The sequence below is a fragment of the Mercenaria mercenaria genome, chromosome 17 (genome assembly GCF_021730395.1).
Source record: "Mercenaria mercenaria strain notata chromosome 17, MADL_Memer_1, whole genome shotgun sequence".
In the NCBI taxonomy this organism is placed as follows: domain Eukaryota; kingdom Metazoa; phylum Mollusca; class Bivalvia; order Venerida; family Veneridae; genus Mercenaria; species Mercenaria mercenaria.
The window spans coordinates 41,994,558-42,007,263 of record NC_069377.1 but is presented as its reverse complement, the minus strand read 5'-3'; the positions used below and the strand labels follow the sequence as shown (position 1 = coordinate 42,007,263).

The 12,706-nt window shown below is 34.9% G+C and overlaps 1 protein-coding gene across 2 annotated transcripts in view; it reads left to right on the top strand.

Moving 5' to 3' along the window:
• Positions 1–1,562: 1,562 nt before the first annotated feature.
• Positions 1,563–12,706, top strand: part of LOC123536730 (N-acetylglucosamine-1-phosphotransferase subunits alpha/beta-like) — a 54,802-nt gene continuing 43,658 nt past the window's right edge. For both annotated transcript variants that reach the window (XM_045320112.2, XM_045320111.2), the window contains exon 1: positions 1,563–1,767. In XM_045320112.2, coding sequence (XP_045176047.2) covers positions 1,639–1,767 — 129 coding nt within the window. In that variant the 5' untranslated portion in view covers positions 1,563–1,638. The remainder of the gene's footprint in view (positions 1,768–12,706) is intronic.

Below are 12,706 nucleotides of genomic sequence, written 5' to 3'. Positions count from 1 at the left end.
TCATGAGTCAGCCATGTCAACTCAAGGTCAAAGGTTTGAGCTCTGTATCTCCTAAACCCCTTGAACGATTTTCATGAAACTTGGGTTAAATGATCACCTCATCAAGACGTTGTGCAGAATTCATGAGTCAGCCATGTCAGTTCAAGGTCAAAGTCACAGCTAAAGGTCAAAGGTTTACCCTTTCACTATCCATAGCATTGGCGGGGGATTTAGCTGTCTTTCAGGCTGCCTTGTTTTTATAGAGAAAGATACGATCCTTTCATAATATTTACGTAAGTAATTTTTATTTGCACGACTTAGGAAAATAATTGTGGCCGTAACAGAGGGGCCGAAAAATTCGCGCCCGTTTCCCGTTTTTGCATTTATTGCATACACAAATGACCTCCTATAAAACATCCAGTCTAAAGTGCGTCTATTTGCCAATGACTTTGCAATATACATGTTAAATATCTCTGTCAGTCAATCAAATACCTTCCAAACAGTAGAATAGTGGGAGTTGGACTTGGATATGGAATTCAGTCACTCCAAGTACCAAGTTATCCACGTCACAAGAAGGAAACATCCTATTTCTTCACAATACTACATGCATAATACACTACTAGAATCTGTAACCTCAGCAAAATATCTTGGCGTGAATTATCTCAAACGATCTCAAATAGGTCAACAAAAGGACAAATGAATCTGTAGGTTTCCTTCGCAGGAATACAAAGTTCAACTCAACACCCTTTATGTTTGAACCTCGTCGGACCACAGATGCAATATATAGCTTCGAAGTCTGGTCTTAATACACACAAACCCAAACAGCGTGTTAGGCTTTGTCCGTTTTTGGCTGCATTTCCAGTGTCAGTGACAAGCTATACAGCCTAAAATGGCGCAGGTTAGATCTCCGGTACATTGACTCCCGACTATCTCTTATGTAAAAAATCTTAAATCATCTGGCTGCAATCACCATGGAAGATTATATCCCCATAATAAGATAAACACGCCATTATCATCCGCTGTCTTACCGATTTATCTCTGAAACCACTGATTACTTTCAATACTCCTTTTTCCCAAGGACCATTGTCCTATGGAATAATCTTCTGCCTGGCATTCTCTTCTTCCTAACCTTTGAGCATTTTGATGCCGCTGTTAGCAAAATTGAACATACTTCACCACAAACCTTGCTCTTTACCTCTGTTTTTATCTTTTAAACCACCAACACATTTTCCTTTCCCTTTTATTTGGTCCGATTTTCTTCCATTTTCTACAAACAATATTTGTAGTTTGACGCGCACGAAAGTGTCTACATCCTTGTAAATGTTAAGACAGTAATGGAAGACGCACATATATATAATACGGAGAATTTGTTAGTTTCATTCGAGTAACAAGTAGGGAGTACTGGTATCATGAAATGGGTACATTGTATGCATGTGTTCTTAATAAATGGAAATCAAAACCACGAAATGATTGAACCGCTGTTAAAAAACAACAACATTATTTGTCATTGTACGGTGCGGTACGGTGCGACACGGAAGATTTATTAACGTGGCACGCTCTTCCCGTCATGCAAAGAAAAGATGTCAGCGCCCATGGACACGTTTGCTAACAAAATCTAATTTCACTGATTTCTGCTTAAAGAGTAATCAAACGTTGAAGATGGAGAATGCAAATTGGCGGAAAGTTGTCCAAAAACAAATATACGACATCATTTCACACAGATATGGACTGCTAGTAGTGATTGTAGGGGCTGTTCTGATCGTAGTCTCGGCATTTCATTTTGGAGAGGTAAATCAGCCGGCGTCCTAGATAATTTCGATTGCTTATGATAGAGATTTATTCTTTATTTGTTTAGTGCGCTTAGAATTTTGGCATGCCAGAATTTGCAGATGAGAAAATCATCACTGCAAAAATTACCGTTCAGTTCGGGATTGATCAGGTCGGATATCCGGGCACTTCAGCGTATCGCGTTGCGTAGCAACAAGCGGAGGTGACAGCAAACGCTAAATTGTAATTGAAAAGCGTTTAATGTTTCCTAAGTGCTGGTTATTTTTCTTTATTTAAAGTAAAATTTTGGGCAATCAGCATTCCCATTCACGCAAAAATCAGCGTAATTCACGCATGAAAAGTCACTTGCACGCAAGTTTTAAAATTCCACGGGTACAATGCACGCGTAAAAAATCTGACAGAAAATACATTGTTCGTCGATAAAGATCCGAAATTCAAGTAACCAGACATTATTTTTGATCCGTACCACAGGCCCCATCTAACGCATCCTTATGGTATAGCATTTATATAGTAAGAAGTGTCCTACCTTTTCTTTTCTTACTATATAATGCTATACCATAAGGATACCGTTAGATGGGGCCTATGATCCGTACACGCAAATTACCGCAATACACACTGTTGACAATTTGCTACATGTCAAGACCAGTTGAATTTACATGCCGATGGCATAATTTAAGCTCCGCCTACTCAGGTACTTGGTGAGATTTTCGCGAGAACTGTGACAGCGAATCAAATAATTTGTAAAACTAGACGTGATAGTATTCAGCCAATCAACGACATCTTTGACACTTTGCGATAATTGTCAACATTGTGTGAGTGCAAAAACAACGATTTGGACGTTGTTTTCAACAAGTTGATGAATAATTAAGGGGTCAGCTGGCATCCACTACACAATTATTTGGTCTCCATTGTAAAAGAAAGACTCGTAAGCTGCTTGTTTATTAATATTTACAAAATGACCGGTTGCGGACTGACTTTCATCGGGCTTTCATTTTTATTCGAGTCCGATACTGTTCATGCTAAATAAATATTACCCGCCAAGTTTTTATTTTATAACATTTTTTGGTTGCTATAATGTTGCAGCAAGATATAGCAGCCAAAAAATGATATAAAAACTCGGCGGGTTATACTTATCAGCGTCTGCTTGAATTTTTGAAAACGGTTTTTTTTTTCTCAGGATTATGGAATAAAGAAAAACTCTTTGCATGGAAAATGATGTATCTAAGAATGGTCACATCAATAGTTTTTATCCATATTGAAACAAGAAAATTATAGCCATCTTTTCAAATTGCTTCACAAGCTTGCTTGGTTGGTGTGTGTGTGGGTGGGGGGGGGGGGGGGGGGGGGCAGGTAAACTGAGTTAAAAATCATGTTCATAAATTTCTATTTTTCAACTAGAAGTCTCTCCACTTTTCTATAAGGAGAAGTGACTTTTAGCTGTATCCCTGTGGTGCATGTGTAAAACAAACCACTGTCATTAATACAGGGTGAATAAAAGTGTCACTTCCCATATACTTCTTTATAATTTTGTTTCAGTTGGAACATTTTTTTCAATTTGCATGGTTTGTACCCAACTTTTTTATCATGTACCCACATTTTCTAAAGTATGTGGGTACATGTACCCACTTTTCAAAAAGTCAGTGGGAATGCTGGCAATATTAAGAAGTCAGTGAATTTATAATGTAGCATGATGTTCGAGAAATCACTCCCGAGAAAGAAATCTTTCTTTTTTAGGTTTCAGACGTGATATTCATCATTAATCCGTGTAAGCTACAAGATCTCATATTTGTGACGGACTGAATGAAAATTATATTTTAAAAAATCGGAGGTCTTTACAAATAAATAAAACAGAAAATCTAGCTCATCTAATTAGGTTTCTCCATTCGTTTCACTTTTCTCGTTCTATTTTGTAGCCTACCATTAAAACAGTTCTGAAAGCCAAATAGCTTATACTGTGGTGTCAAAAGTGATTCAGTAACGCCAAATTTAATTAAATCAACACCTCTTACCTAAATTCTGATTGGTATGAGATTTAATAAAAGGTGTCATAATTTAAAGCATAATAGTACATAATGCGTAAATACTGGATAAGGGATTTTTTTCTCCCTCGAAGCGTATCAGGATTAAAATAGAAGATCTTTAACTGCATTTATAACACAAAGGTTTTTTAGATATAAACAATTGTTTTAAATGTAATATGACAGCTAGAGCTACTGTGTTACACGTGGAGATAAAATGATAATTATAATACAATGTAATAACTGCATGCTAGTTTCTTTTCTACGAAAAGCCAGGATGTATCAATAAACTGATGACTTCCTTAAATACGAAAATACTGAAAAATGCTGATCTCTGTTTTGTATTAAATTGTCAATTATTTAAAACTGTGAATGATAATTTGCACGCTTTGTCTAAAATAATTTTAGCCATACCTTGTTGTTTTCAAAATCCATACTTTTTTGTTAATTGTTAGACTGTCACAATTGACTGCTTCCACATATAATAAAATTAAAGCATTCATTCAAGTCATAAGTTATAGATCACTATGGAAACCAATCAGTATGTGGTATATTAATGATAATCAGTTTTGACCAGTTCTTAATGACTATCACTAATGAATAGATTGATTTCCTGTTTGTTTCATCCCTCTCATGTACCCCTTCGGGGCCTTATGGTAATTTCCTGTTTTATCCGTTTGATGTATGCCTTCAGGGTTTATGATATTTGGAAGATGTACATTATTGTTATTTGAGTGTTAACTGACTAAGGGATTAATAGAGCTCCTACATAGAAAAAAAACCTTAATCAATACACATATAGTTCATTTGAAATTTTAAAATCAATTCACCAAACTAATTTTTGGCTGGAAGGACATTTCTTCAAAAAAAAAAGAATAAATAAATAAAATAAATAAATATAAAATAAAAAAATGACTGCAATAAGATTACATATATAATAAGTTTTTAACTTTATTTAAATGACTTTCATACTTAATTATAGCATTTTACATAAACTAAATGAAATATATCGCACAAAGTATATTTCAGGAAATGGCAACAATATAAAATATTTTATTTCAGAGCATTAAAACATTTAGAAAATCAGCTTATTTTAAAAAGACATAAAAAATCAGAAAATTGATTTACTTATTTATTTTATCTGTTCTTTCTTGAGAAAACAAACAAACAAAAACTTTTTCAAGACGCTTGAAAGATTCTCTGAAAGATGAAATAAACAACTGCTACGATTTTAAGCAAAGAAGTTGAATAAAAAAAAATGGGGATCCGGACAAAATCCCCTGCGGACAAAACCCCCTTCGCTCGTTTTTGCATAGGCGGACAAAACCCCCTACATGTTTTTTACAAGGAGGACAAAACCCCCTTCAATGAATTTTACAAGGACAAAACCCCCTTCACATTTTTTTTACAAGGAGGACAAAACCCCCTTTGCTTTTTATACATCATAATACACTTTAAGATTTATCATCAAGTAAATTGTTAAATAATAACTCTCAGATAGTTTGATTAATTAAATATTATTATATAATTTGCCCTTTTCATTCTAGGATGAAGGGGTTTTTGTCCTCCCTGTAAAAACCGCGAAGGGGGTTTTGTCCTCCTTGAAAAAAGTGCGAAGGGGGTTTTGTCCTCCTTGTAAAAAACATGAAGGGTGTTTTGTCCGCCTATGCAAAAATGAGCAAAGGGGGTTTTGTCCGCAGGGGATTTTGTCCTACTCTCAAAAAAATGTTATGTTCTCAGATATTTAGTTTATTTTAATATGTAATATAATGCAAACAGAGAAAATGTTGAATAAGCTAATCATAACTGATCCGTAGCGCCAAAGAGCTGACAATACATTATCTGTCACTTTTTCCAGACCGTTTTAAAATGCCACAAAATCAATTATCACAAAATATACCTACTTTTTTTTTTGAAAAATATATAGATTGTACCATTGGGTAAGCATATAATAAAAAAGATGACTCTTGATTTGTTTTATTTGAAAATAAAAACATTACAACCCACACCGCTAGTTAATTCGCTACGAATTGCGAGGTCCTGCTTTCACCTCCAAGGTAATTTGCATAATCGACTGCTCCGGATGTGACGTCATGCCGACCTGATCAATACCGTATACTTATTTTTCTGATGCTGTTGAACGCTGTCAGGTGTGACGTTGTAAAAAAGCATTTCCAGAGTAAACAAATTACGCTAACTGGAGAAGAACTAATATGAACTTAGGTGCTACCTAGAAGGCAGAGCTCCCTTGAAAAAGTCACCAGTGCCCCTTGAAAATTAAAGGAGTGCTGCTGGAATGACCTGGAATTATGGATCCGTTTTACTTTTAGGAAGTTTATGTTCTTTAAGATCTAATATGAAATTAGGTGCTACCTAAAAGGCAGAGCTCCCTTGAAAAATCACCAGTGCCCCTTAAAAATTAAAGGAGTGGTGTTGGAATTGTCTGGAATTATAGATTCGTTTAGGAAGTTTATGTTCTATTAGATCTATTAAAATTATAAGTATTAATGATAATTCATGATTTCTGAATGCATGTTTTAGACTGCATCAAATTTAATTCTTGGCATGTGAAATAGTCGAAAGATATTCTGTATATAATTAAAAGAAAGTTCGATATAGATTAACATCTGCACCAAGATAAAGAAAAAATACGTATTTGAATAATTTCTGTTATTTTTATTAAAACGTACTGCATCAACAATTTTTCATAAATTATTATCATACTGGAAACCAGTCACAAATGATAACTCTTTCAAATTGAAAAGCTTGAACCTTGAAAATTTCAAACCTAACAGAATCTCATTAGGCCAATAGCCAAAGGAATTCTGTCTCTTTGCGTGTGAATGTTTGGCAATAAGGACTTAATGTAACTAGTTAATGTTCCAATTCCAAAGTTAATAGAAATTAGAATTTACGAGATCCTGGAAGTGACTATTGTAATTCTTTTAAATGTCATTATTGTCAAATTTTGGTTCTTTCTAAAAGGAAGAATGATTGTGTCCAACTTTCAGTCAAAAATACTGCTATTATAGACGGTATGGGAAAATTGCAATCATTTACATGACTGTACAAAGCTTGTTTTAAACCCAAAAGACTAGCAATTTTTAAAAGTTAATGATCAGAATTTTACCTAGAGAAAAACAGTGTTTGCTGAAATTCTCGAAAACCCCTGTTTATTTACTGAACTTCTAAGTTAACATTTTGGTTAATCTTTTAGCACTATAGAATAGGGATGGTAGTAAGAACCTTTTTGTTGTTTATCGCCAGTAGTTTTAGTTTTTTTTATAAACTCTGGTCAGTGATTTTAAAGCTAACGGATGAAATATATGCGAACAGGGAGAAGAGCATTATTTGCTTTTCACAGTTCAATGCCTGTATATTTTGATCCTAATACTTTTTTTATTTAAAAAGTTATTTAAGTCATACAATATTTTCAAAACTCATAATAATACAAAAAAAACTGAAAAAAAAATGGAATTGAAAAAAAAAATCTGGTCCAGGTGAGGTTCGAACTCACGACCTCTGGTTTTCAACGCGAACTCGCTAACCACTACACCACTGGAGTTATGACATCACCTGGGCAAACATAAGTATATATAATAAAGTTCGGTAATGGCAGCGTGACGAAAGTCGTTTCAAAATGAAAATATTGTATTCTATTTCTTTTTTCTTCGTAGAAAATGTATTTAGCACTAATTTTTTATTGTCAAACGCACATTTACATTTTTATTCAATATTCAAAGAAGTAAGCGAGGCGCTTTTGTCAACCGTAAACAGTAAGGGTCTACTGACGTCTTTACTGATTAATTACTATGTGCATAGTGCACATGAAAAAATCCGAACAACACCGATTCCAAAAAGTACCACGAATTTTCAACTCGATACTACGATAGAATATACAGTTAGATCTCTCTTCGTTTTCTTGTCCATACGTCTAACCGTAATGCGAAGCTGCCGACGTAGCTCTGCTATTAAAATTTTCATGAATTAATGATAATTCCTGATTTCTGAATGAATGTCTTAGAATGCATTAAGATTAAATCTAAAGAAAGTTGCAGTTCTTTTTAGAAAGAAGAATGTGTCCAACTTTAAGGCAAAATACTGCTATGATAGACCTCTGGTATGGGAGAATGAAAATCATTTACATATACAAAGCTTGTTTAAAAACCAAAAGACTAGCTTTGTACATGTAAATGATGAGAATTTTACCCAGAGAAAATCACTTTTTTGCCGAAATTCTCGAAAACTTCTGTTTTATTTACTGAACTGCAAAGTTAACATTTTTATGGTTAATCTTTTAGCACAACTGATATAGAATAGGAATGGTAGTTACTAGTAGGAGCCTTTTTGATGTTTATTGATAATTCATAGTCAATAGTTTTTTTCCTAGTAATAAACTCTGGTCAGTGATTTTTAAGCTTGTGGATGAAATATATGTTAACAGGGAGAAGAGCATTTTGTGCTTTTCACAGTTCAAAGCCTGTAAATTTTGATCCAAAAACCTTTTTTTAAAAAAAAGTTTTATCTACTGACTACTGTAGGCTACAGACAGTACTACATTGGAACCTGACATCACTAACAAAACACTTGTTAAATATCACATGAATGACTTTATTTTTTTTTACAATATGTATACTTTCAAAACCCATAATAAATAAAATATAAAAAAACTGAAATAAAAAAAGAAATTAAAAAAAAAAAAAAAGACGCGTCTGGTGAGGATCGAACTCCCGACCTTTGGACTTCAACGCGACCTCGCTAACCACTGCACCAGTGTGGAAGTATGACGTCATCAACACAAATATAAGTATATACAATAAATTTCAGTTGCGGCAGCGTGACGAAAACCGTTTCACATTGAAAATATTGTATTTTACCTTTCTTTCTTCGTAGAAGATGTATTTAGCACTAAATTCTTATTATACGGCGCTCATTTACATTTTTATTCAACGTTCAAAGCCGTAAGTGAAACGCTTTTGTCAAATGTAAACAGCAAGCGTATATTGACGTCTTACTGATTAATTACTATGAGCATTGCCGGTAGCTCTGCTATTACTGAGGCCATTTACCATGTAGTTAGTTTGTTTTTTATCGATACAGGAACATTCGATCCGATGTATCGATCGGACCCTGAATATATACCGGTATTCTATTGTGATTTTTGAGTGTATATCAAAATTCCCTTGATCAAAATCCCCACCTCTGAAAAATGACTGGGTGTTACAAAATCCCCTTCACACATTTGCAGAGGGTATCATAATCCCCTCTGTGATTAACATTATAGATATATAGATATCAGTGCTCCAAATTATATTATGTTTGCTAAAGGCATTGTATTTACGTGCTTTATGCAATAGACTTTTAAGTTGTAAATACTGGGTTGTACTTGAACTTGATGAAATAAGTAAAAATCACAGAGGGGATTATGATACCCCCTGCAAAAGTATGAAGGGGATTTTGTAACACCCTGTCATTTTTCAGTGTAGGGGATTTTGATCAAGGGGATTTTGATTGTCTCCCATAATTTTTCACAGCTATGAAATGCAAATCAGCATATTAAAGTGAAGCGTCACTGGTAATAAACAAATATATACTATTTGTTCAACAAACTGGAGTAGCATGTGCTATGTAATTGGAAAGTAATTGAAATGTTATTGTCAATTACACCCTAAAACTGCTCTGTAATTAATTAAATTACAATTACAAGTAATTGATAAATGACACAATTACAAATTACATTCAATTACATAGGAATGTAATTTAATTGCAATTAATTACAGTCACATTTTTAATTACCCCTGGTCTGTTATCGCTTGACACTTTACGATGAATTTATGCCTTTATTTCCTGTTGACAGCCGCTGATTGTAATTGTTTAATCGACCAATTAACGTACATTCAAATTAGCATTTGATTGCTGATGTTACAATTTCTTTAATCCATTTAACAATCAAAAGTTGCACATTAGCGACTGAATGTGCATCAAAACAACAGTAGCAATTCCTTTAATCCGTAAGATAATTGTGTTTCATGTACACACACCATAAACAAGTTTCGTCACCTTTTTTTTAAAATTACACGCTTATCGATAAACACTGCAGACCACTTACACATCCAGGTTTTTTTTTTATTCTATAGCAGCAGCCGAATATCGGCCTCGTCCCCCAGCCGAGGATTTCCCCCACAGCCAAGGATTTCCCCTACTGGAGTCCGAAATTCCCCTACGTCCGAAATTCCCCCCTCCGAAATAGTAAACAAAGCAAGGGAGATTACAGGATTTTTTCTAGCTAATTTGGGGAACATAGCCTATACCCCAAAAATTGGGAATTTTGGCGCATAAATGTTCCAAATTGGGAAATATTTAGTCCCATAGGATATAGTAAGGATGTGTTTAAGCACCCTCTCATACACTTGTTTCACATTGTACAACCTCTTTTACATTACTTCCATTACAAAATTGGCCATAATTTGGTCAATGTCTGCCCGATTTTGATGAAAGTTCTTTCAGAATGTAGATTGGGAATTTTTACACTCATTTTGGGAAAAATACATACTTTTTGGCATTGGGAATATAGCCGAATAACGGCTATAAAAACGGCCGAAAAAAAACCCTGGATTACTCTGTTAGTTCATATTGACGCTTTACGATACTGTTTTACAACATCATCGGTTTCCGATACCAAGCGTAAAAAATACTAAAATATCAGAGTCATTTTCGGAGGTAAATGGGGATTGTTAAAAAAAACTTCTTTTTTTCATCGGCAAAAGACGTAAGTATATGTCACACTGTGTATAGTTGCTAAAACTTTTAGCTTAAAAGTTGCAGGAATATGTAATAAAAACATAGTTTAAAGTGTTTATTATGCATAATTGTAAATTCCCCCCCCCCCCCCACCCAGTGAAAAAAATCCCCCAAAATTGCTCGTCGTGCGCTATTTTCTTCCCCCAATGACAGGCTGGGGCCCTTCCCCCAGTTGTAAAAAAACCCTGACATCAGAATTTTTTGGATAGCCGAGTGGGGGAGTTAACGTTTCAGGCACAAGTTGACATGATGTGGTGTATTCGCTTTGTTGTTGGTGTTGGAAATTTTGTGGGCAAAGTTGATTTTGAAGTGAAGTTCGGGGCATAGAAACTTCGTAGTGACTTCTTCGCTCAAGTCGCGCATTCGCGCGACACCTGAGATAATATTAGTGGTCTTTTGACAATATTTTGTATGACAGTTCAGACCGTGCAGGGAATCAAGTTTTCATCCACAGTCCGGGCAATTCATTAATTGAAATCGGCCGTATTTGAAATAAATTTTGAAGTGATTTTAAATAAAATCAAGAAATAAGTTTAAACATAATTATGATTGATGCATAAGATCATGTTGAAGGAGGTTTAAGCCTGCACTTGTTAAAAGTTTATCGGCTTTTTACACGAATTGAAAATTTTAAAAATGGCGGCGGCTTACAAAGCGCGACACATGCTTAAGTTGGGCCAGAACAAATTAAATATTTAATTAAAAGCAGAAATTATAAGTGGTATGGTGAAAAAAATGAAGTTTAAAACAGGTGTTTTATCAAGAATTTTAAATTTGTACTTTCGTTTTCCATATTTGTCACTCGTTTTCGGGACCGCCATTTTCGGACATTTTTATCATTTCTTACAAGAGTTTTTCTAGTACAATCTAAATAAAAAGCCAATAAAAGTCTTTATTTAAGAAAAATATTATCATTGTTGCAAAAGTAGCTCTTATTTTGAAGAATTTGCCGAGAATAAAGTCATGCAAAGGCACCAAACCCCACCCGTTTCAGTCAGTGTGCAAAATAAGACAACTAAAGTATGAATTGCTTAAGAAAATCTGTAATGACTAATGTACTTGTTATAGATAAAGTATGTGGGAGTTTCATTAATAACACTGTAACTTGACCCCTGAAAAGCTGATCTTGACTCTTGAAAATCTGATTTTGATTTGAATTGATTTGAAAATTTAGGCTGAAGAGTCAATGACTTGAGTTTCAGAACCTACTGAATGCCCTGAGTAAATTTAGACTTGTTATACCCCCACAAAACAAAGTTTGGGGTGGGGGGGGGTATATAGGAGTGAGCTTAGCGGTTGGTCGGTAGGTTGGTCCCTTGGTTTTGTATGGTTTCCGGATGATAACTCATGAAAGGCTTGACCGATTTAAATAATTTTTGGTACACAGGTGTAACATCAGAAAATACAGGTCATGTTTGAATTTGGGGTCAGTAGGTCAAAGGTCAAGGTCACAGTGACCCTGAACAGTTGAACGGTTTCTGGATGATAACCTGAGAACGCTTGGGCCTAGGATCATAAATTTTGGTACACAGGTGTAACATCATGAAATGCAGGTCAAGTTCTACTTTGAGATCTGTAGGTCAAAGGTCAAGGTCACAGTAACTTGGAACAGTTAAACGGTTTCCGGATGATAACTTGAGGACGATTGGGCCTAGCATCATAAATTTTGGTACACAGATGTAACATCATGAAATACAGGTCAAGTTTTACTTTGTGGTCAGTAGGTCAAAGGTCAAGGTCATAGTGACTCAGAACAGTTAAATGGTTTCCGGATGATAACTTGAGAACGCTTGGGCCTAGGATCATAAATTTTGGTACACAGGTGTAACATCATGAAATACAGGTAAAGTTCGACTTTGAGGTCAAAGGTCAAGGTCACAGTAACTTGGAACAGTTAAACGGTTTCCGGATGATAACTTGAGAATGCTTGGGCCTAGGATCATGAAAATTGATAGGGAGGTTGGTTATAACTAGCAGATGACCCCTAATGATTTTGAGGTCAGTAGGTCACAGGTCAAGGTCACAGGCACCCGGAACATTTAAACAGTTTTCGGACAATAACTTGAGAATGCTTGGGACTAGGATCAGGAAACTCAATCTTGAGGTTGGTCATGTCAAGC